Genomic DNA, 24,803 nt, shown 5'->3' on the forward strand with positions numbered 1-24,803 from the left:
TGGATATTAACTCAAAATATATATTTTATACAGGTATCATTTGCAAATATCTTCTCCCATTCAGTAGGTTGCCTTTTCATGTTGTTCATGGTTTCTTCACTGTGCAAAATCTTTTTAGTTTGGTGTAAAGCTACACCAGTTTAAATGGAAGAAAGCATAACCTATAGTCTTAAAAAAGATATCCACTCTTTAACCAGCCATCAGAGTGAGATTCCTTGGCCAAGAGGATATAGGAAAAAAAAATTTTTTAAGATAAAAAGAAGCATTTATATCTATATTTTTTCCTTTGAAATAAAAAGTTGAGGTAATTTATCAGAATACAATGTTCTGAGATTAAGAGACTGACTTGAGTTCAGAGGAATATTCAAACTTAAATTTAATAAGGCCACGTGATTTTTATATTATTTACATTGTATTGCTTGAGCTATTATATTGTTTCTATTCCTGGTATAATCTTGCCAGGTAAATTTGGTTGGATAAGCAATCTTGTTCAACATAATCCAATAAAAGAAAAAAAAGAGGAGGATTTATAGTATTACCTTGGAATTAACATAATTAATATCCTATCCTATCCACTTAAAAGTGTATTTCTAGTATCACATGATCTCACTCATCTAGGGGAAATAATGAACAACATAAACTGATGAACAAAAACAGACCCGGAGACAGGGAAGCATCGATCAGACTGTCAAACCTCAGAGGGAAGGTAGGGGAGGGTGGGGGTAAGGGGGAGAGATCAACCAAAGGACTTGTATGCATGCATATAAGCCTAACCAGTGGTCACGGACAACAAGGGGGTGGGGGCATGCGCGGGGAGGGGTTTGGGATGGGAATGGGGGGATGAGGACAAATATGTGACACCTTAATCAATAAAGAAATTTTTTTAAAAAAAGGCTTCTGGAGGTAAGATCAAATGAATAGCAATAAACACACTGAGAGACAAACTGCCCATTTTACTGTTCACATGTAGAAACAATGGAAAAGATAGAATAGCTGACCCCAAGAAAACACATTTTGAAACTCCAGTGATCTCCTCTAAGGATGATACAGCATCTCAAGTTAATCATAAGACTATTTTTAAATCTATTGGGTTAAGAGTTAAAAAAAATAGAGGTCTACTGCTCTTTGATAAGGAGCTCATGTTTTGTTTTGGTTGGTTCCCATTTTTTATTTATTTTCTTCCTCTTAATTATTTCATCAAGAATGGTTACTACTCTAAATTCACCATCACCCTTACCTGATCTTTCTTTCCTCTGCTTAGAATGCCTTTTTTGCATAACTCCAAAGCTCTGCAGCCACTTCCTCCAGAAAGTCTTTCTTGACTTTGCCTTCCTTTGCAGCCCCTAAGAATATTTTTTTTCTTCTATTTCTTTCTTTACATATATGACACCCTCACTAGTTTATATGCTTCAGGAGGACAGGCTACTTCCATCAAATATAAGTCTCCCATGATTTTTAAATTATGTGCCATTATTTTATACTAGTGGCCTGGTGCACGAATTCGTGCACACTGAAAAAAAATTAATTAGAAGAAATATTCTAATATCGCTATTCGCCCTTTCTTTATAATAGAAGTGTCAACCAAATTCATGATTGACAATGACAGATTGGCATGTGCGATTGGAGCCAGCGCAAACTTTGTATGTATCACACATGTGCGAGTCAACTTAGCCTTTTATATATATAGAATAAACTTGCTTAATTAGACCTGCTTTCTGATTTAGCTAAACTTTTTCCAGCCCAGTGAAGCACCCCAACTTCTCTTTCAGGTCATTGTCAGCAACACAGCAGTAAATATCAACACGAAGCAGATTATTACTGTAGATCATGCAGGGAGAACAAAGGGTAAAATATTTAACTGTAGCAGTGTTTGACTATATTCTGTGCAGTGATAAAACCTGAAGTAATTTTCAAGGTCCACCATTTCTTACTTCTTTTCAGTCAGGTCAAGTGTTTAAGCTTTCTAAATCTCTGTTTTCTGGCTAATGAAAAGAAAATAGGATTCCACCGAGTCTCCTATCTACCTACTCCAAGACTTCTGTAAGGATCAAATGAGATGAGGCACAGGAAAATGCTTCACAGACATTTGGTTACAGTGTAAAGTGTTTGCACCTGGCTATAAAGCTAGCCGTGTTCCTGGGCTGAAGAAACTGCAAGGCAGCTAGTTGTCTCTTAGAGGGAGGAAGCTGGGCGTCACTATGTGATGCCATTACCCAGACAGAGGGGACACCTAGCATATGAGCCTTTTATATAGAGAGATAGTGCTAAGAAAGAATAAAACACTACCAGTTACAATTGTGAAACACCAAAAATGTAAGATGATCCCAATTTCAGAGAAGTCAAAATATAGGAAGGAGGGGAATATTTATATAGGAATCGAAATTCTGCAAGTCTTAGCTGAATCTGTATCTTCAACAGTAAGAAAATGTCTAGACATATAGAAAATGCACATTAAATGTTTGCAGAATGAATGAATGAATTCAACTTAGATTTATACTTTTCATCAGTATGAATTTTTATTTATTCAAAAACCAAAAAAATCTAAGAATAAAAATTTTTAGATTTTTAAAACTAAGACCTATGGATATAATTTACAAATACACTAGTTCTGATTTTAGTTGAATAACTACAGCACCAGGAAGAAATTTTTTTGTTGTTTTCTAAATATAACTGTTATGATTTCACATTAAAATACAGCCTGGGGTCCTGGCCAGGTAGCTCAGTTGATTAGAGTGATGTCCCAGTACACCCACCAAGTTTGTGGGTTTGGTGTCCAGTCAGGGCACATACAAGAATCAACCAATGAATGCATAAGTAAGTAGAACAATAAATCGATTTTTCTCTCCCTAAAAATCAATGAAAAAATAAAATACATGACGGGGCAAAAGTAGGTTTACAGTTGTTTGTATTAAAAAATTACAATAATCCTATATAATAAAAGGCCAGGGACCATAAGTGTAATGACCAGAATGACCGCTCAACAGTCACCATGAGGTGCATTGACCACCTCTTGGTCCCTCCCCTCCCCCACTTCCCTCACCTCTCACCCCCGCCCACAGGCAAACGGAACCATGGGGAAGCGGGTGGGTGGCGACAGGGGCGGGACTGGGGACTGGTGAGTGGGCAGAATGGCTGACATCTTGGTCCCTCCCCCTGGCCCACAGGCTTCGATGGAGCAGCGATGGTGAACGGGGGCACCGGGGTGGGTGGTGGGAGGACTGGACTGGCTGTCAGGCCGTTGGGATCCCCAACTCATCCCCGGCTGCTCGGGGGCTCAGGCCGGCGGGAAAGCGAGCACCAGAGACTTTACCTCCATGCGTGTGTGGCTGCTCGGGGGCTCAGGCCTATGGGAAAGTGGGTGCTGGCGACTTCACCTCCATGCGCGTGTGCCGGGCTGGCCACTGATGGAATGCACTGTCCGCTCAGGGCCACTCACGCAGGCGCCACCGCTGCCACCACTGCTGCTGGGGCTTGTGGTGCTGATGGAAGCTGTGGGGTGCGCCTGTGACCTACCCGCCCCAGCAGCAGAGGCGGCGTTCGGCCTGGGTACTGGCGAACAGGCAGAAGATGGCCCTGATCAGAGGCTAGGCCTAGGGACCCTACCAGCACGATTTTGTGCACGGGGCTTCTAGTTAATAAATAAAAACAAGAATAAACTCTGTGTTTTGCGTGCTCACACCTGTAAAGCTACTTTTGCCCCCCACCTTGTAAAACCCACAATGTCAATTACCTGGTGAACAAACATTGTTATATTATAGTAGGTAAAAAAAAAGAAACATGTTATTTTATAGTATCTATTCTTGATGATCTGCACTAATAATAGGGATATGGATGGTAAATAATCCAAAATAAAGGATAGTTTAAAACTCATTTATATTTGTTTTTGAAGTACATTCACATAGCCATACTGTGAACAGATAAACACAAACATAGACTTTCAGGCCCAGATGTATATATTAATAAATTACCAGCACCACTTGTTTAATTTCAGAAAACAAACTGGTTCTTATTCTTGGATTAAATTTACATGGAGAAGCTATCCTATCAAAAGCTGAAAACTTTAGAAAGATTAAAATATTTTTAAGTTTAAATTTAATCTAAGTGAGATGTTTGTAAGTTGTCATTCATTTAAGATAATGATCAAGTCTAGATATCATTGAGAGGCATAAGTAATATAAAGGAGTGGAAAACTAAAATCCTAAAACAATAAATTTGGAAATCTAGCTTCCTTTCCTTTAAAATGATAAAATTAATTACCCATTACTGAACTAGATGCTTTACATACATTATTTCTAATCTTTAATAACCTATGGAGTAGATATTTATACCGTAATTTTCATACCTGAGTACACTGAGGCTAGAAAAGATTAAATAACTTGTCTAAAGTTACAAAGCTAGCAGTAGTAAAATCATTTATGTAAAAGTAGCTTTCTGGTTCAAAGAAGAAAGCTCAGAAAAAAATGGGAAATCTTCTCTGTAACCAGAAACAAAAGAACCAAAATGACGAAGACAGCATTATCTCAATTTACACAAAGAGGTTGGAAGGTTGCTTTGAGAAAAAATACTCAGAATTGTAGGAACTGATAAATTCTGGGATTCCATTTTGTAATGTCTAGCAGCAGTCAAGTAATTAATCCCAATAGCTTTTAGCCTAAAAATGCACAATAATTAAAGACTACCTTTACTAACCTAATACAAATATCCCTCACAGGTTTCTCACTAAAGAAAACGTTTAAAAATTATCTATGATTCTATAATTTCAAATTATTTTCAACTTTGTGACTAAGGGAAGTAGTTATTGCACAGAAGTAAAGGGTAAAGAGCATGAAGAAGGACAAAACTGAATAAGATTCTGACTTCTTAGCTATATACCTTGAGCAAGTTACTTAACCTAAGTAACTTTCCTTTTAAAATAAGGATATTGATACCTGATTCACAATTATTATAATGAGTAAATGAGATAATGTGTATGAAGTATTCCACATAATATCTGGTATACAGTAAGGGCTCAATAAATTTGTTAGGGTAATATGCTTTGATGACCTCTATGTTTTATTGGGATATTTTATGTTAAGCAAAAAGTTAAAATGTTTCTTATTGATTGTACAAGGAAAAGAAAGGTATTAAAATTTCCATTCAAAGTGTCAGAACACTTTTCAGTGTCTGGACAATTTACCCAAAACCTTTAACAACATGCAGATTTTACAAGAAAAGACAAACTTTAGCCCTTTGAAATTTACTAGTTCTTCTGTACATAACGTGTAAGCACATTAAAATGTAAGACAGAGCACAACATTTGTAATATACTATTGTTACAGTAATAGAATTATTTCTCCAGACAAGAGTCAATTTCATCATTCACCACTGAGGGGAGCTGCAACCTAAAAAAAGATTTAGATAGAATCCCAAGGTTATTTTTAAACTTTCTCACACCTCACAATATTTGTTTAATACATTTTTAATATATTTTAAATTAATTTGATAAGCATATCTGAATTCTCTTTACAAGGAATAAGAAGGCTCATTATATCCATAGAATAAAATGGGAGATCTCTATCTATAGCTTCTCTGTTTTTGCTCCATAGCACTTACTAACATACTATATATTTGTCATGTAACATACACTATATATTTGTTATCTAACATAGAATATATTTCTCAGACAATAATTTTTATTCTCTCTCCTTTTCTTTCTCTCTCTCTCTCTCTCTCTCACACACATACACACACACACACACAAAGGAATGTAAGCCCCATGAAGATTTTTATTCATGTTTTATATACCACTCTACAGTATTTCTAGCCTAAAATAGTGCCAAGCACAAAATACATGCACAGTGAATTAATTGCTACTTAATGAATAAATGAATGAATACTCGTTCATTTATTTGAAAGGTTAAAATCACATAATGTCAAGTATAATAGTCCTTTCGTCCACAGTTCACTTTCAAGGTTTCATTTACTCACGGTCAACTGTGGTCCAAAAATATTAAATGGGAAATTCCCTAAATAAACTATTCATAACTTTTAAATTGTATGCCCTTCAGAGTAGCATGATAAAATCTCAGGCTGTCCCACTCTATCCAGCCAGGGAGTTAATCATCCCTTTGTCCAGAGTATAGGCTATCTGCCCATTAGTCATTTAGTAGTCTTCTAGGTTATCAGATTGTAGAGATATTGCAACATTGTGTTCAAGTAACCCTTTTGCTTATTCCATAATGGCCCCAAAGCGTAAAACTAATAATGCTGCCAGATATAACAAACAGAAGCTGTAAGTGCTTCCTTTAACTGAAAAGGTAAAAGTTCTTAACTTTAAATAAGCCAAAAAAACATAAAAAATGTATGCTAAGATTGAGAAAATGAATCTTCTATCCATGAAATTGCCTAATCCATGAAATTGCCTAATTCATAAGTTAAACTTTATCTTGGGTATGTATGTACAGGGTTCCATACTATCTGTAGTTTCAGGCATCCACTGGGGGTCTTGGAATATATCCCATGTAAGTAAGGGGGATTACTGTAAAGCAAACAGCTACTACCTGAAAAATGTAATGTCTACATATACTGAATTTTGGTTTAAAAGAAAATACCTAAGAGCCATTATTTAATCCTATAGATGAGTACACAGACAAATCTCATGAGAATGACTTGTTTAATATACATTTATAGTAGAATCCATCTTAAATGATCTGAATGGCAGAGAGTTGGTCAATTAAATGAAGTAGTAGCCTATTAACCATGTTGACACATGTGGGAAAAAAACCAGGATGTTTTATTGACAGCATGGGAAGTATGATGTAATCTATGTAAATTATGTAGAGGTTGATCAGAAGAACTATGTAATGGCAAATGAGATCCTTCACATACTATCTCGCTGCCACAGGAGTCTACTTTTTAAATTTTTCTTCTATACAGTTGATAGATTTTTAGGTAATCTCTCACCCTCTCTCTCTTTACTTTTATTAGCATTTATTTGATGCAGAATTTACTCCTAGCCGTATGTTTTCGTTTCTTCAAGGATTTTTTTTTTCTTCTGTGCAATCTCTTTTCTGGTTTAGGAAAAATCTGCTCTTTTTCAGCAGGATCATCTCAATATGGCAGGGAGAGCTCATGTGTGGATTAATCCACTGATGAGCTCTGTAAATTCTACATCACATCTTCAGACCATTGTTCACCTGGGTGTGCTCAATGACCAAATAACTGAAACTAAACCCGTAAGTTCAGCATTACTCTTTGCATTTTTAACCAAGTGCAGCAAAAATTCAGCACTCTTTTTGGGCCACTGACCCTGCAACTCCAGCCTCACTGTTTGGCCTGGGCACATCTACTCTGATAACGGAATGGCACACATTGCTTTTATAAAGTGACATCCTTCAGATAATGAGTGGCTGTTCAGATATGCATACCCTTGATGACCTGGGCAGTTTAATGAGTGTTCTTAAAGTGAACACAAAGATTTGAACCATTGATTTGCATGATTTTGTGGGGTTTTCTGGGTCAAGAGAACAGCAAACCATTTCCAGAGTTCACCTCAGGATGCTTACAGGAAGAGCTATAATTCCTCCCTTAAAAATAATAATCTTTATAGGATTTCTAACAGTTAACTATAATCATTCACTCTTTCAACAAATATCTACTGAGTACCTATTACACAAAAGGCATTATGTAAAAAAATTTTGTATGTGTGGTATATAGAACAGAACATATATAGAACAGAACTTTTCCCCTGTTAAATTTACTTATCCAAGCAGTGGTCCTGTTTAGCATCTCAGAAATTTGACCTAGAATTCCCAGAGCACATAAAAAGATTTAATACCCAGATAGGAAAGAAAAAAACTATTCTCAAAATTCATTTATTCCTCTCAGTATATAGGAGTTGGTCCAGGCAGAAAGAAATTAAGTTCCTGCCCAATCCTGGTCTATTTTCCAGATAAGAATACACTATTTTTCTTTTTGTTTTGTTTTAGGTTTACCAGTAATTATACGACCTCATCCTTTGAGATTAGATAGATCACAATTTGTGATAGTTATTCTAATTTAAAGTATGTAAACTATTATATTCTTTTTTAAGTTAATGTATTTTAGATGATTTGGTTATAACGTACAATCATACTTTTTCCCATGTATTAAGAACACAGCAATTTCACAATACCTCCGAAGTCTGGTAACTATATACAATGTAAGTAAATATGATAATGGATGTATTTACTATTTACCTTTCGCTCTTTAACAACTCTTTTAAAAAATAAACATGGTGCTAGTAAAATAGGTCAAATCCCATATTGTCTCTAAGAAAAAACACTTGCAATAAAAACAGCTATAAGCCAGTAATAAAATCATAAGAAATTCATCTAATAAAGGTTATTTTATTGAATTTGGGTTCCTAGCAAGCATTATTAATTATTGTCATCATTATTGATGGCTGAAAAACTGCCTCCCTCCCACATTGTGATTCATTTTAATTTTCTTCAAATTAGATCTTTAATACCTAGATTTCCCTAAGTTTTGCTACCTCTTCAAAGATGGGTATACTTTTTTCATACCCATCGCTGAGAAATTAGATTTCTGCTACAATGGCTAATATCTTCCTCAACATGAAAAGCAAGTTTATACCATAATTCAATTTTCCATTTTTTAATAAATTAAACTACAGTTGACATACAATATTATGTTGAATACAAAAAATGTTATTCAACATTTACATACCTTTCAAAGTGATGACTAATATAAATCTTGTAACCATCTGTCATCGCACAAAGATTATTAAGATATTATTGACTCTATTTCCTATGCTGACTTATTTTATAACTGGAAGGGTGTACCTCCTATTCCCCTTCACTTTTTTCACCCACACAATTTAATTTTCTTTTTTTTTAATCTGGCATATAAAGTAGCTATTATAAAAACAAGAAGTAGGAGGGAAAAAACTGTTGTGCTAAAAAGTTCAGAATAAGAAACTCACAATACTCATATTCCATTCCAGATTTAAAAGCATACAGAAAATACATATAGAGATGGATTTTTAAAGAAAGATATAAATTAGGGAGATATTAATTTATTCCAAAATGGTATATTAGATAATTATTTTAAATATTTCATTCTTCATGAACTAGAAAACCAAAAATTTGATCTACAAAAAGGTAATTTTCAAAAAGTTTATAAAAGTATTTCTATCAACTAAAACAAAGTCACAAACCTAGGAAAAGCTCTCTGAGATCAGTAAACAAACAAAAAAACTTTATTTTTAGATGAAGAAACTGAGTCCTAGAATATAACCTACTGAAGGTCACCAGTTTTGAAGATACAAAATCAGGATTTATACTCAATTCTAACCCAACCAAAAGTTCATGTTTTCTCTATACTATGATATGGGAGAAAGAAAAATGTATTCTTTTCAAATAAGAATATGAGGCAGAGAGTCAAGAGACATTATGCTATTAAAAAGCATAATGATGGCTGAGAATCTCCACAAGTCCAGTGTTTTACCCACTACATAACTCAGAGTTAAGTATGATTGTACGTTTAGAATCACGGGATGGCATAGTAAAATTTAACTCTAGTAATAGTTCAAAACAATGTTGGTTTTCTAAGTTTTATAAACAATATGAATAATAGTTCAAAGTCATCTATATTATGTTTCTTGCATTTTTATAAGTCTAATTCATTAATAAACATTTGTACAGAAGTAATGCTAATATATTTTATTTTCCGTTTTCCCCCATGGTCATTCCCTTACCTCACAGTCACATTTCTAGCAACTTCAATTATTTGAGTAAGAAATATACAAATGAACAAAATGAGCTTTAATAAATACCATTAAAAGGATATCAAATATACTTCCTGACTTGAAAACACATACCTCCAAAGGAAAAGGATAATTCAAAATATACCTCTTTATCTCATGATTCATTTTACATCTCTTTCAATTTAAATTTTAATATTTCTCTATTGACATTTAAAACACCTTTATAAAATATATAACACAAAATATCATATAGCTTTTTTTTTTTTTTTTTTTTTTACTTTCACCTTTCAGTAGGTTAGTTAGTTCATAACCTATTCTTCAGAAACTTAGAACTGGTGTGCTTCCTTATCCTAAGAGTAATTGTGTTGTAAAAACACCTTTCTAAACAAATATAAAATTACCATTTTTTACACACTTTACCATTAATTACAACTCAAATTTAATTCTTTAATACATCAACTTAAACAGACTTTAGATTCGATGTATAACACAACCATGAGCACTGAAAACTGAAAGAACATACATTGGGGAGAAGCTCCTGATGTGAGAATGAAAGCTAGCTTTTAAAGCTGTAACTAATTTCAAGAAGTCTAAGACTGTTTTTAAAACTTCAGTTGCTATTCAAAATATAATGTTCAAATCTATCACTACAGAAAAGCCAGAGTGTTGTTAACATGTGTGAACCTTCAATATGATATTGGCTTGATATCCAGCCATCAGAACTCCACCTGCTATGCTTGGACCTGACCTCCCTCCCAAGCTTCCCAGATCTTTCAGACTAAAAATGGCCTAGCTAGTGCTGGAAAAAGTGTAAGAATCCTTTTATCACTGAGATATAAAACAATGTCACACAATATGCTGACTTGGGAAGGAAATATATGCTGCAAAGCATGTTAAAATCTGTTATCAATATATTATAGAACTTTAATGCTGGTCATGATAACAATGACAATAATTATAAAAACTAATATTCATTAAAATTAAGTATTTAATCCTCACAACAACCATTATGGCTGAGAAGTTAAGAAACTAACCAAGATCACAGAGCTTATAAGTGAAAGAGCTAAGGCTTGAAATATCTGACTCCAGAACCCACACTCTCTTTAATTTACTATATTTCCATTCCCTAATCCCTATTCAAATACATTACTGAACACCTACCATACCCACCTGCCAGTCACTTAAATTCCACAATATGTAAATTAAAGATTATTAAAGCACCAACCTAGAATCCCTCAACCCAAACAAAAAGTAAAGCATGTGCTTTATTTTAAAAAGATTTCAAAGGTCACTCATGTTTTCATTCAACAAATGTTTAAATGAAAATTTGCTATGTGAGAAGCACCATGCTAGATGCTGAACAGATAAAAAGTTGAGTAAGACATATAGTCTTTCCCTCAAGCCCCCAAAATACATACATAATTCAGTACTGAAGAGCATTTTTACTTTTAAATTGCTATTTAATTTTATAAGGAAACATTACTCCTATTACCAAAATGCTAGTGTACTTTAGTAATGTATATACTATAGTAAAAATGTGAAAGACAGACTTTGCCATTAGCTTACATTTTCGATGACAAATGTCCACTCTTTATCTTCAAACTCCTCTGCATGAGGATCCTGTAATAAAAGCAAAATTATCAAGTTGATATACATTTCTTTTTATTTTATTTTATTGATTTTAGAAAGGGAGGAAGGGGGAGAGAGAGAAAAAAACATCTATGTAAGAGACAGACATCAATCAGTTGCCTCTATACATGCTCCGATCGGGAATTGAACCCATGACCTGGTGCATGGAAAATTGCTACAACCAACTGAGCCACACTGGCCAGGGCTGATACACATTTCTTTAATGTAATCAATCAAGCAATAAAATGCAGGCTGCCTTGTTTTCAGCTTTACCGACTTTTTAGGCAGAACGGCTTACTCTATGTCCCTAAACTTAAAGCATTATTTTATATTGATAAATACTCTATTTCACTTATATTGATGCATATCATCTTCCAGCATTGCATAGATGACAAGATAAAAAGAAACCCCATCAGAGACAGATAACTTACCGAGTAAACTATTAAGAAGCACTTTATTTAGATATTACATGCTTCTATAAAGCCCTGCCTTCATCTTTATACATGTAAATATTTTAAATTAAAAGTATCACTTGAGGCAAGGCTTTCTTCTGAGCAGAGGTTATGTAAACATCTGGTATTTCAAAGCACTGCAAAGGACTTCATACCATACATAAATGGCAAACTGGTGTGGTTATTGATATGCTGATTCCCCCTTCACTCATTACTCCTGGAAATGCCTCGGAAACTTGAGAAAGGATAATCGATCCTACAACCAAATACAACTTTAAAAAAATGAGGCACATTTTTGCAAGTATTTATTTGATAAATATTTATTAGATACTTATTATATATGAGAGTGTAGAGGTGTTATATGGATTCAAATATAGTTGTCTTTGCTTTCTAAGACAAAATAACTAATCAAAATAAATATGTACTGAATGAAATACATGGTTTCACCAAACACTGGAAAACAACACATCACTTTTTACAGAAATGAACATGAAAACTTTTATGAAGAGAAAGCATGTGAGCCAGGAGGGATGGCTTAGGACTTCTACAGATATCAGAATAAGTAAAAGCAAAAGGCAACAGAGTATAAGACATAAAAAAAAAAGTAGTGAGGTCGCATCATATGTACAATTAAGTTATTCAAGTTCACTTCCATGTGTTAGAGAAGGGGGAGGGATGAAAATATTGAGAGTGAGACAATATTTAAATAGAGTAGGCTTTTGGCTCAACATTCCAATCTAAGAGTAAGGGAGTGCACACAGATAGAGAACGGGCTCTGCTATTCCCCTTCTGGGTCTCAGGTCCCACATGCTGCTCCTAGAGAAGCATCTTTTTTCATGTCTGATTCCACTTTAGACTATTATTAATCTTCTGTTTCTATTGTCACACACTAGTTTGAGTCCTTATCATAGTGCCTGAATAGAAGCAATTGCAGCATTCTCAGTCTATCTGTCCTCCAATCAATCTTGTACACATGGATTCTCCCAAAGCACAATTCTAACCATGTTAGTACCAACTCAAATTTCTTTAATGACTCCTATATACCGATGGGATAAATTCAAAACTTCTTAGTTTTACTTCTTTATATGTGTTTACTTTTTTTTTCACTGCAATAGCACAGTAGCAACTGATTCTAAGCTGTATTAAGGCAACCATTTCTATTAGTAAATTCACACAAATAGGATAAAAACCTTTCAAAAAGGAGTTTCTTTGGTGGTAATGGGCAGGGAGAGGTAGAAAAGGCTAAAAGGAAAAGAAAGGTAGAGAACTCTACTTGATATTTGTTTGCCCAGACTGGCCCTGCCCCTGAACTAGGTTTATGGACAGAGAATCTACACTAATAAAAGAGTAAGATGCAAATTGACCGTACCTTTGTGACGCCCACAGCCAATCAGGAGTGAGTATGCAAATTAACCCAACAAAGATAGAGGGTTAATTTGCATACACAGGCGCCAAGCGGCCGGGGACAGGGTGTTCCACTTCACCCCAGCTGCTCCGGGCCTCTAAGCAGCGTGGGAAGGAGGAAAGGTGGCTTCAGGCCGGAGGCTCCGGGCCAGAGCGAAGGTGGTGCCGGCAGACCGGGGAAGGAAGGCCCGTTCTTGCACGAATCTTTATGCATCAGGCCTCTAGTACTATAATAAAACTTTAAAAAGCTTTTCCATGGGGAATTTAAGGCACAAACAGTGCTACTTTAGAGACTTAAGTAATAAAGCGAGACACAATGCTCAGGCAAGAGACATTTTACCATCCACCCTGCTTTCCCGACCCCCTCATTTTGTTGAGGAATGCAGCCTAGCTGCATCACAGCTAGTACATGGTTTTAATACTATTAGTTGTTCACTTGGAACCATACATCTTTTAGATCTCAGTTTTGTATTCCGGCATGGGACAACATTCAATCGAGCCACACTGGCGATGGCTGAAATATTATTTTTAAACACCAATGATATACTACCCCTAAAAGAATAATTTCAAGGGACACATCTGATATGGTAAAGTGAGTAAAAACATGTAAAATAGCAACAGTAATGTTCATTTTCAAGACACTTCAAAATGGAATCTATACTAATAAAAGGGTAATATGTAAATGGTCGGGATGCCCTCACACATAACGACCGATCAGCAGGCTGCATACGCAGCAGGTGCGGGTGGGCGGGGACTTGTAGCATCGGGGACTTGCATCACGCCGTCACAATCCATCACCAGGAGGCCTGGGGCCTGGCAGAGGCCTCCCCGCAGCTCCGCCGGGTCCACAGGACTCCACACAGCCCAGCCAGGGAGCAGGGCCCAGCAGAGGCCTCGGCATGCCTGTGCCAGGGGTCTGGTGGCCTCTGTGCAGCCCAGCCTGGGGGTGGGGCCCAGTGGAGGCCTCCACGTGCCTGCACTAGGGGTCCGGGGGCCTCTGCGTGGCCCAGCCTGGAGGCGGGGCCCAGTGAAGGCCTCTGCACAGCAAGGCCTGGGGGTTCCGCAGCTCCGTGTGGCAAGGCCTAGGGGTCCCGCGGCTCCGCGCAGCACAGAGGCGGGACCCCCGGCTCCAGCCTACCTCTTTGAGGCAAGACATCAAGAAGCCCCGGATGAGTAGGCAGGGCCTACCTCTTTGGGGCAATGGATCACAGAACTCCCACACTGTGACAGGGCACAGGCCAGGCTGGGGGACCCTCACCCTGAGTGCATGAATTTCGTGCACCAGGCCACTAGTCTATAATAATAAAAGGGTAATATGCTAATTTGACTGGATGTCCTTCCGGACAAAGCCAGGGCCGAAGGGAAGCCCAGGTCCCAGGTGCCTGCCAGTGGCCAGAGCGAAGCCCAGGTCCTGGGTGCCAGAGGGAAGCTGGTGCCGGTACCTGGGGGAAGGAAGGCCTACTCTTGCACGAATTTTGTGCGTCGGGCCTTTAGTATCTACATAAATAACTGTTATTCACTAGACAAAAACATTTGTAATGAAGACTGTTTTCAGCTTGAATCAATTAAGTCTTCTTTGTGTCCTACTCTATCCTCTAGAGCAGTGGTCGGCAAACCACGGCTCGCGAGCCACATGCGGCTCTTTGGCCCCTTGAGTGTGGCTCTTCCACAAAATACCACGTGCAGGCACGCATGTACAGTGCGATTGAAACTTCGTGGCCCATGCACAGAAGTTGGTTTTCAGCCTGGGCGCGTCTATTTTGAAGAAGTGGCGTTAGAACACTCAAGGGGCCAAAGGGCCGCATGTGGCTCGTGAACCGCGGTTTGCCGACCACTACTCTAGAGCAATGGTGGCCAACCGGTGATCCGTGGACCACTGGTGGTCCGTGAAATCCTAAAGGTTGGTGACCGCTGGTTTAAGGAACCCGGACCACTGGTGATCCGTGAGGTCTGAAAGGTTGGTGTCTGCTGCTCTAGAGCAGTGATTTTTCAACTGGTGTGCCACAAGAACTTTTAAAACATGCAATACCTGACTATTTAGTTAGGGGTATTGACTGACCTCTTTTCGATTGTGAAATAAAAAAATGACAACAGCCAACACAACAATAGCTACCTGGTATGAATGAATTGAAATTATACTTTTTTTTCCAGATCTGCAAAAACATATTTTTTGGTGTGCTGCAGAATTTTAGTAATTAACTTATGTGTGCCATGAGATGAAAAGGGGTGAAAATCACTGCTCGAGTCTCCTCTCATACCACTGCAGTAAAGAGAAAAATTGAAAATGGCTTGAAGAGCCTTTTTTCCTTCTCAAAACCCTAAAAGGCTCGTTATTCATTTACTAGCATCAGATATTTTCAATCTAATTCAAATTTCAAAAACAAGCATGCGGCATGAAGAAATTAATTTCTAGTTGAATCATAGAAACATAAAACATTGATAAGTTCTTTAAAATGCACCTTGACTATGAGCACACCTCTGTGAATACTATACTTCCAACAAAGAGGGTTTAAAGTAGTCTTTTCCTATTTACAAGTTTCAAGATTAAGGGAATTGTGAAACTTTATTAAAGTAAAATTTAAAAGGGGAAAATATGAAAAAGTTTTTCACTTGAATATTTTCAATGATGTTCAAAAAACAAGATCCAAAAATTATCATGAAAAAATGAAAAGGTTTTTTTGCTTGATTTACTTTTCTCTATTATAATTCTGGTGGGATGGGGGAGTCAGGAAGATAAAAATGTTGACTGAACTATTTCTTAAATATTCTAAATGGTCACAAGGTTGCCTTAGCACAAGTGATACAGCTAATGAGGCAGGAAGAGGTATTTGGGTGTATGTTTTATTTTCCTACACAATATAACACTCAAAGTCATAAAAGTTCAGTGATGAGGATATGCTGAACATTCTCATCAGTACTTGAAAACAACACTTATCTCCTAATCCTCCAAGTGACATATTTCAACAGCCACTTTCAACTCAGAATCACTCAGTGTATATACTTTCCCCAAACACATGGCTGTCAGCTATTTATCAGCTCTATTCTAACCGCTCTTCACTATCATCCTCTTTTTTAAAAAAGTTGAATAGCTCTGTCCATTCATTTACTTTACCAATATAAACAGCAGACTGAATCAAAACACTCAAGAGATTACTTAAAATTCTTCAAGAATGTCAAGAGATCTTGCTGTTGTTATAATCTATAGTCACAGTCTTTTGATTACAGATTAGGCAGTACAAGTAGACTACAGAACAGGACTAGCCCTGGTCAGTGTTGTTCAGTGACTACAGCGTCAGCTCACACATGGGAGGGTCTCTGATTTGACCCCCAGTCAGGGGCACATCCCTGAGTTGTAGATTCCATCCCCAGTCCCCAGTTGGGGTGCATTCAGGAGGCAACCAATCGATGTAATCTCTCTCACATTGATGTTTCTCTTTCTCTCCCTCCCTCCCTCCTTTCCTTATACCCTTCTGCTCTCTTTAAAAAAATCAATGCAAAAAATATCCTTGGGTGAGAGGGGAGGAGGAGGAAGAGGAGAAGGAGGCGGAGGAGGAGGAGGAGGAGGAGGAGGAGGAGGAGGAGGAGGAGGAGGAGGAGGAGGAGGAGGAGGAGGAGGAAGAAGAGGAGGGCTAAATCACCGTGTAACTAAGCAAGTTACCTTCGTTTCTAATCTCAATACAACGAGAATAATCATAGAACCTTAGGGTTGCTGTGAGAATTAAATGAAATACTCCAAAAGTCTCATAGTTAACTTCTAATCTTACTTTATTATTCCAGTAGAAAAAATATGGATTACAGGGGTTTAATAAAAGGTTTTAGGACAGCTGGCTGAAAGGCAATAGGATAGCCCTGGTCCTCCTGGAGAAAAGGAAGAGTAGCTACTGTCTCCCCCCTTATTTCTCCCTAGGCAAACCAAGTATAGTATATATATGACAAGCATAATCAAGTAATGTTTTAAAGCCAATAACAGTGATATCAAAACTATAAAATACACATAAAAAATATTAAGAATATTTTGTAAAATAGAAGAAATGAAACAGAGCATTTAAAAGTAGTATTCCATTCATGGGTTAGTACATTAACATTCATCATACTGTTTTGTTCTACTGATCTCTGCAATAGTTCCTGAATAAATGAATTAATATAATCAACCACAAAATCAAAAGTAACTTCTTTACACAGATTTCACATCTAAGCCATATAACAATGCTCTACTTAAATTTAATGTCCTGAAATATTTAGTGGCCAGACTGGTGTGGCTCAGGATGTCGCTGGTTTGATTTCTGGGCAGGGCACATGCCCGGGTTGTGGGCTCGATCCCCAGTAGGGGGTGTGCAGGAGGCAGCCAATCAATGATTCTCTCTCATCATTGATGTTTCTATTTCTCTCTCCCTCTTCCTTCCTCTCTGAAATCAATAAAAATATATTTTAAAACTATATATGTGTGTGTGTGTATATATATATATATATATATATATATATATATATATATATATATATGTTATCCTATATAATAAAGAGGTAATATGCAAATTAACCCTCACACCCTCCCAAGATGGCTGCCTATGACCAGGCTGGCAGAGGGGTGAGTGAGGGACGACCAAACTGAACAAGCAGGCTGCATGGGGCGACCAGACCGGCAGGGGGGTTAGTGAAGAACGACCAAACAACTGAAAAAGCAGGCTCCGTGGGGCGACCAGGCCGGCAGGGGGGTTAGTGAGGGACAACCAAATGACTGAACAAGCAGGCTGCATGGGGTGACCAGGCCGGCAAGGGGGTTAGTGAGGGGCGACCAAACGACCGAACAGCAGGTTACGTGGGGCAACCAGGCCAGCAGGTGGGGGGGACAGTTGGGGGTGACCAGGTCGGCAGGGGGGGCAGTTGGGGGCAATTAGGCTGGCGGGGGGGGGGGGCAATGAGGGGCAACTAGGCTTTTGGGGAGGGGAGTTGGGGGCAACCAGGCCAGCAGGGGGGCCAGTTGGGGGCGGCCAGGCTGGCAGGGGGACCAGTAAGGGGTGACCAGGCTGGGTGGGGTGGGGGGGGGCAGTTAGGAGCGATCAGGCCGGCAGGGAGAGGGCAGTTGGGGGCGACCTGGCCAGCAGCAGGGGCAGTTAGGGGTGATCAGGCCGGCACGCAGAGGTAGTGAGGGGTAATCAGGCCGGCAGCGGGGCGGGGGGGCAGTTAGGAGCGATCAGGCAGGCAGGCAGGTAAGCGATTGATTAGGAGCCAGCGGTCCAGGATTATGAGAGGGATGTCCTGGATTGGAGAGGGTGCAGGCTGGGTGAGGGGACACGCCCCCCCCCCCGCCCCCGTGCACGAATTTCGAGCACCGGGCCTCCAGTGTGCGTGTGTGTGTGTGTGTGTGTGTGTGTGTGTGTGTGTGTGTGTGTGTATAAAATTTAGTGGAGCTTCTCAAGTTTTATGTTACTAAATTATGCTTAATGAGATGTCCCTCTTCCTCCTGTCCTTCTGCAAAAGTAACTTCAAAACAATTGGAATGACTGAAAGAAGAAATAAGCCCTAGCTGGTTTGGCTCAGTGGATAGAGAGTTGGCCTACATACTGAAGAGTCCCAGATTCTATTCCAGTCAAGGGCATGTACCTCGACTGCAGGCTCCTCCCTGGCCCAGGCCCTGGTCAGGGCTCATGCAGGAGGCAACCAATTGATGTGTTTCTCTCACATCGATGTTTTTCTCTGTCTTTCCCTCTCTCTAAAAATCAATGGAAAAATATCCTCGGGTGAGGATTAAAAAAATAAAAGGAGAAATAAAGCATTTGCTTTCTAATTTCATCATTTTCAAAGAAGCTAAACATGTCTCTTTTTTTTTTTTGGAGTAGATAAGGAGTTGGTTAGGAAAGTACTAAATATGTTAGTACTTAATCACCATATGTGCAAGAAATACATTATAATGTTTCCAGAAATATGGAAGACTTTCAAGAAAAAACATGTATATAAAATAGGCTGGTAGGTATATGCACACCTATATTTTTGGATTTATACTTTGAATTTACACTAGAATTTTGCTTTTACGCTATATTTATAAAATATTAATATCAAGCCCAGCAGGTGTAGCTCAGTGGTTGAGTATCAACCCAGGAATCAAGAGGCTGCCAGTTCGATTCCTGGTCAGGGCACATGCCCAGATTATGGGCTCGATCCCCAGCAGAGGGCATGCAGGAGGCAGCCGATGGATGATGTTTCTATCTCTTTATCCCTCTCCCTTCCTCTCTCTCTAAAAAAATCAATAAAAACATATTTTAAAAAAATAAGTAAAATATTAATATCAACAAAATATAAATTTAAAATTTATCTTCTAATACTATCACTAAAATGTAGAGTATCCCAAAAAATGTATATATACTCTATGAAAAATTATAAAAGTATTTATTAAAATGTGTTTTCAAAATTGAGTTATCAGCTGTTAAAGTGTATATACATTTTTGGGGGATACCCTGTATTTATCAAATGCTCATTTTAAAACATATCTTGGTATTAGCCAAACATGGCTAACAAAATGAGGCTCAGAACTAAGAATTCCACAAACCTCAACTTTCTTAAAGGAAAAGCACTTTAAATTTTCCTATGGACAGAACAAAGGAAGTAGTAAAAGAAGTATCTTAATTATAACAAGTTCAAAAGGACTACCAAATTATTCTGACTTTATAGACCATGAAATACCCTGATACTCTTGCATTGTTAATAAACTGCTATATCCCTAAAAATAATGCACATTAAGGTATCAGGCTGGACCCAAATGTATAGAACAATTAATAGTGAAATATTCTCTCATTTAGAACCATGATTCTGTAATAAATTCTTTAATTTATAAAAATGAAACTTACCTTAAAAAGTGTCACAGTGATTTCAATGTTTTCAGGAACAGGCCATACTACAACACCACGGTATGGATTTTTTATTCCAGGTTGCCAGCTATGAGCCTACCAGAATAAAATAATGGCTTCAATATGAAGTACAGGAAATGCAATGTTAATAATTTAGAAAAATATATTGACCCTACTTAACTATCCATTAGATCTGTAGTCTCCCTGAAACAAAAATAACTGGTCAAATAAAACTTTCCAAGCTTTAAACTTGGGCCATGACAGTTATATCACATTATAGCTACCAATGACATCTATAAACAAACCTTCACACCACTGTTCCCAAAGATGCAAAATAGAGGGCTGAGGACACTAGGTTATCTTCTCAGCATCACTTTTGTTGGGTTGCATCCCCTGTGGCAATAATGGGGGGACTCAATGCTGCATGAGAGTCTGCCAGCTCTAGACTCCACCATTCCCAATGATCGACAAATCCTGCGGCAATCAATGCCCTCCAACCGTCTGATGGAGGATGCCAGATTTTCATTTGGGAAAACAATCTCTGAACAAATAAAACCCACACAAGGCTGTGGTTAAGGAAGCTAGTTTTCCAATCGCAGCACTCAATCACCCGGGTTGTACATGCATTTGTAGATCCTTTCACTTCTACCTCTGCTAAGAGATGAAGATGTGATTTCAGGTGAGGGTAAAGGTAATGAGAAAACCCCTCTATGCAAAAAACTACGCTCCACTTTAAGCCATTCTTGAAGACGACAAAGTTTTTAAATGTTGACACTGTTTGTCCCCACCCCAGTCCAGTAGCCTCAGACACACAAAGGAATAGCTGGGTCTACACACAGACCCCTTCCTTGCTGCTTGATCTCTGTAACATTGCCAAGGTCTGTGACAATTGTGATGGTGGGGGGCCTGCTTCAAAATTGGGAACCATCATGAAGTTTTGGAAACGTGTTCTCATTGGAAACCTCCTATATACTGCCTGTGAATTATCCTCAAGAATCTCCCCTAACCTTCCTCTGATTTTTGCTGTGGGAATTACACTCCATGCTCTCACAGTATGAGGGGCTTCCTGTAGATTCTCCCACTACTTGGTCGCTATTCTTCAGTGCTGGCATTAACAACACATTGGCTGCTTGGGCCATTAGCTGGTGCAGCAGGGTGAAGCTGTTGCCTTCTGAGTTTTTCTCACATAAAGTGACACTGGCTACAACTAAATCCCCTCTTCATTGGGATAAATGGAAGACTCCAAACTCCCCTGAAGGTGTGAGGTGGGAATTCACGACCTCAGAGATACTCATTTTAACTCGGGCACTTCCTGGTTTGCAAACTTCCATTGTGAGAGAGGGCAGTACAGGCTGTCCTTGTGTAAACAGGAATCATGTCACCGTCTGAAGTATCTAAGAGTTGGGCAGCAGCAGTTTTTGGCATGTCCAGGAACTCTTACTCTGGCTAGAATTTGCACAGAATCTAAGGTGAAAACCCCATTAAAAACGGAATTTGGAATTTGAAAATAAATGACTTGCCCGGCCGATGTGGCTCAGGGGCGGAGTGTCAACCTATGAACCAGGTTACAGGTTCGATTCCTGGTCAGGGCACATGCCCAAGTTGCAGGCCCAAACCCAATGGGGGACGTGCAGGAGGCAGACAATAAATGATTCTCTCTCATCATTGATGTTTCTATCTCTCTTTCCCTCTCCCTTCCTCTCTGAAATCAATAAAAAAATATATATTTTTTAAAATGAATGATTTTATCCGGCTTCTGTGGTTTTCAAATTATTTTGGCAGCAGAACCCTGTTCATTGTAAGAAATAGTTTTGGAACTCTAATGTGTGAAATAAATTGTATTTTATTGGCTTAAATTTATTTTAAGGTTAAACTTACAGCATTTCCTTAATAATATATCAGGCAGTGAAAATGCAAATTAACAATTTGGTGGGTTTCAAGGTAGAAAAATTTGGTATTGAATGAGTGTACATGTTGCTGTATTATAGCATAAAAAATATTTTTAAATGAAAAAGAAAGGAAAAAGTAATTTCCTGCTTTGCATTTAAGTTCATTTCCCATTAGACTGTCAATGTTTATTTGGAACAAGTTAAAAAAAAATGCAATTTTTGCAGTTTATATTTCTAATGGGTGTAATTTTAAAGATTTTTTTTCCTTGTAAATCTTGGTTATCAAGGTTCCCTAAGGAACCCCCAAAAATTTGGGAGTTACCACTATAGTTCTTCCTTTGTGGTGGCATTTCCAGCCAAAGCTGATGGAAGATTAGGTATGCCAAGACATCTCAACTGAGTCTTCATCTCTATGGCCTGCAGGCTATCCATAAAAATGCCATGAATGTGATAATAAAAGCTGACAGTTTATAAAGAACTTTCTATATGTCAATCTATGTTTGGAATTTACTTATGTTTAACTCATTTAATCTGCCTAAGAAGCCTATGAAGTATAGCTACCATTCATTCATTCACTCCACTCACTTACTCGGTTGATACTATCTGCCAAGCACTGTCGCACTCGGAGTAGGAAAAAACAAAACACAATCTGCTTTAGTAGAGTTTACAGTATAATAGGAAGAGACACACAAAATAATTAAGTAAAATATATAGTATGTTAGGTGGAAGTAAGTGCTATGGAGAAAAATAGAAGTATGGAAGAAGGGTAGAGGGGGGCAAAAGAAAGTAACAATTTTCAATAGGGTAGTCAGAGAAAGTGTCATTGAGAAGGTAACAGTTAAGAGAAGGCCTTAAGAAGGTGAAAGAATCAGATACATAAATACATGAGAAGAGCTTTCCAAGGAGATGGTATAGCAACTGGAAAGGTGCTGAGGCAGTTAGATCACAAGGAGGCCAATGTGGCTGGAGAAGAGTCATCAAAAAGAAGAGGAGTAGGAGACAAGGCCAGAGAAATAATAAGGATCCAACCATATAAGGATCTGGGAGGCCATTGCAAAAAGTTTGGCTTGTAATTTGAGGGAGACAGGAAGCTACTAGGGTTTTAAGCAGAAAAACGATAACCTAAATTATGTCTTAACAGATTCATTCCAGCTAATGTATCAAGAATAGGCTCTAGACACAAGAGAGGAAAACAAGGAGAAGAAGCTACTGCAATAAACCAGGGGAAAGCTCATAGCGACATGGCTTGGATTGGTAGAAAGATGGTACAAAATGGCTAGAGTCTGAAAATATTTTTATATTTTCAAAACAGAATCAATAAGATCTGCTGTCTGATTAGATGAGAGAAAGAAAGTAGACATGGCAATTCTAAGGCCTTTGCCCTTGAGCAAGTAGAAGAAAGGAATGGCTATTAACAACCAAGCAAGACTGCAGGAGGAGCAGGTTTAAGAAGTAAGATAGAGAACTCAAGTTTTACACACATTAAATCTGAGGTGCCTAGGAGATATTCAAGTACAGATGTTCAAATAGACTGCTAAATATATGTCTCTGGGATTATAAACTGGGGAATCATTAGCATACAGGTGATATCTAAAGCTTAAGAGTGGATGTGATACCAAGGGAGTACAGATAAAGAATATAAAGACACACCCCTAGCCGGTTTGGCTCAGTAGATAGAGCATTGGCCTGCAGACTGAAGGGTCCCAGGTTCGATTCCGGTCAAGGGCACATGCCCCGGTTGCAGGCTTGATCCCCCAGTAGGGGGCGTGCAGGAGGCAGCCAATCAATGATTCTCCCTCATCACTGATGTTTCTAACTCTCTCTCCCTCTCCCTTCCTCTGTGAAATCAATAAAAATATTTAAAAATGAAGAAGAATATAAAGGCACAAGCACTGAACCTTGGAGCACAATATTTACAGGTCAAGGAAATGAGAAGAAATCAGAAAAGGATGGTCAGTAAAGCAGAAGGAAAAGCAGAGGTGTATTGGGATCCTAAAAGTCTAGTGAAGAAAATGTTTCCAAGAGAAAGGAACAATCAACCACGCGCGCCAAATGTTAGTGATATGTCAAATAGGATGAGACCTGAAAAATAACCACTGGATTTAACAAAGCAGAAGCTATTATTGACTTCACAAGAGTAAGTTTCAGTAGAGTGATGACGGCAAATGACTGGGTTCAAGAAAGAATAGAAGGAAAGAAATTGAAGATAGCAAGTACACACAACTCCTCTGAGGTGTTTTGCTTAAAGAGAAGAGGGAAATTGTTTGGTTGCTACTGGGAGAAATACTGTCAGAGAGAATTTTTTTAATAAGAAAAAAAATATTTTCATGCTGATGGGAAATACCCATTTAAGAAGGACAATTTAATGATACAGAAGAGAAAGAATTGCTAGAGTAATGTCCGTAACAGTACAAAAGGAGACAGATTCACCACAGACCACTCTGCAACAGCAGGACTGAAGTTTGAGTATATGAGTGCAGATGCATGTGAGTGAGCAGACTTAAATGAGGAAACCAAGGCACAGACTGGCCAAAGATCACAAAGCAAGTAAATGGCAGAAATTGGATTTGAACCCAGGAAATGGAATTGAGAAGAGATTAAGATCATGGAATCTTTCATCCATGCAAATCTTTTCAGATCTTATTAGCTAAAATACCAGCAGAAGATATAGGTTTGGCAGTGTTCTCATCCTCCAACTCATAAGTTGTCAATAATTCCCCCTCTATTCTCTCTCCACTGCTTTCAATCACAAAACTTCAGGTAAGGAAAGGGAAGTAGAGACTCACCACTTTAGCACACCATAGTCAAGGTAAAAAAAACGAGTTTTGTTGATTAAAAAACA

General features: G+C 38.2%; 1 protein-coding gene across 12 annotated transcripts in view; it reads right to left on the reverse strand.

Annotated features, from left to right (window-relative positions):
- EHBP1 (EH domain binding protein 1) overlaps nucleotides 1-24,803 on the reverse strand; it is a 416,128-nt gene that overhangs the window by 266,488 nt on the left and 124,837 nt on the right. For all 12 annotated transcript variants that reach the window (XM_080686020.1, XM_080686011.1, XM_080686023.1 and 9 more), the window contains 2 exons: nucleotides 20,073-20,168; nucleotides 11,312-11,365 (listed from right to left, as the gene is read on the reverse strand). In XM_080686020.1, coding sequence (XP_080542146.1) covers nucleotides 11,312-11,365; nucleotides 20,073-20,168 — 150 coding nt within the window. The remainder of the gene's footprint in view (nucleotides 1-11,311; nucleotides 11,366-20,072; nucleotides 20,169-24,803) is intronic.

Source organism: Plecotus auritus (genome assembly GCF_963455305.1).
Source record: "Plecotus auritus genome assembly, chromosome: 8".
Lineage (NCBI taxonomy): Eukaryota > Metazoa > Chordata > Mammalia > Chiroptera > Vespertilionidae > Plecotus > Plecotus auritus.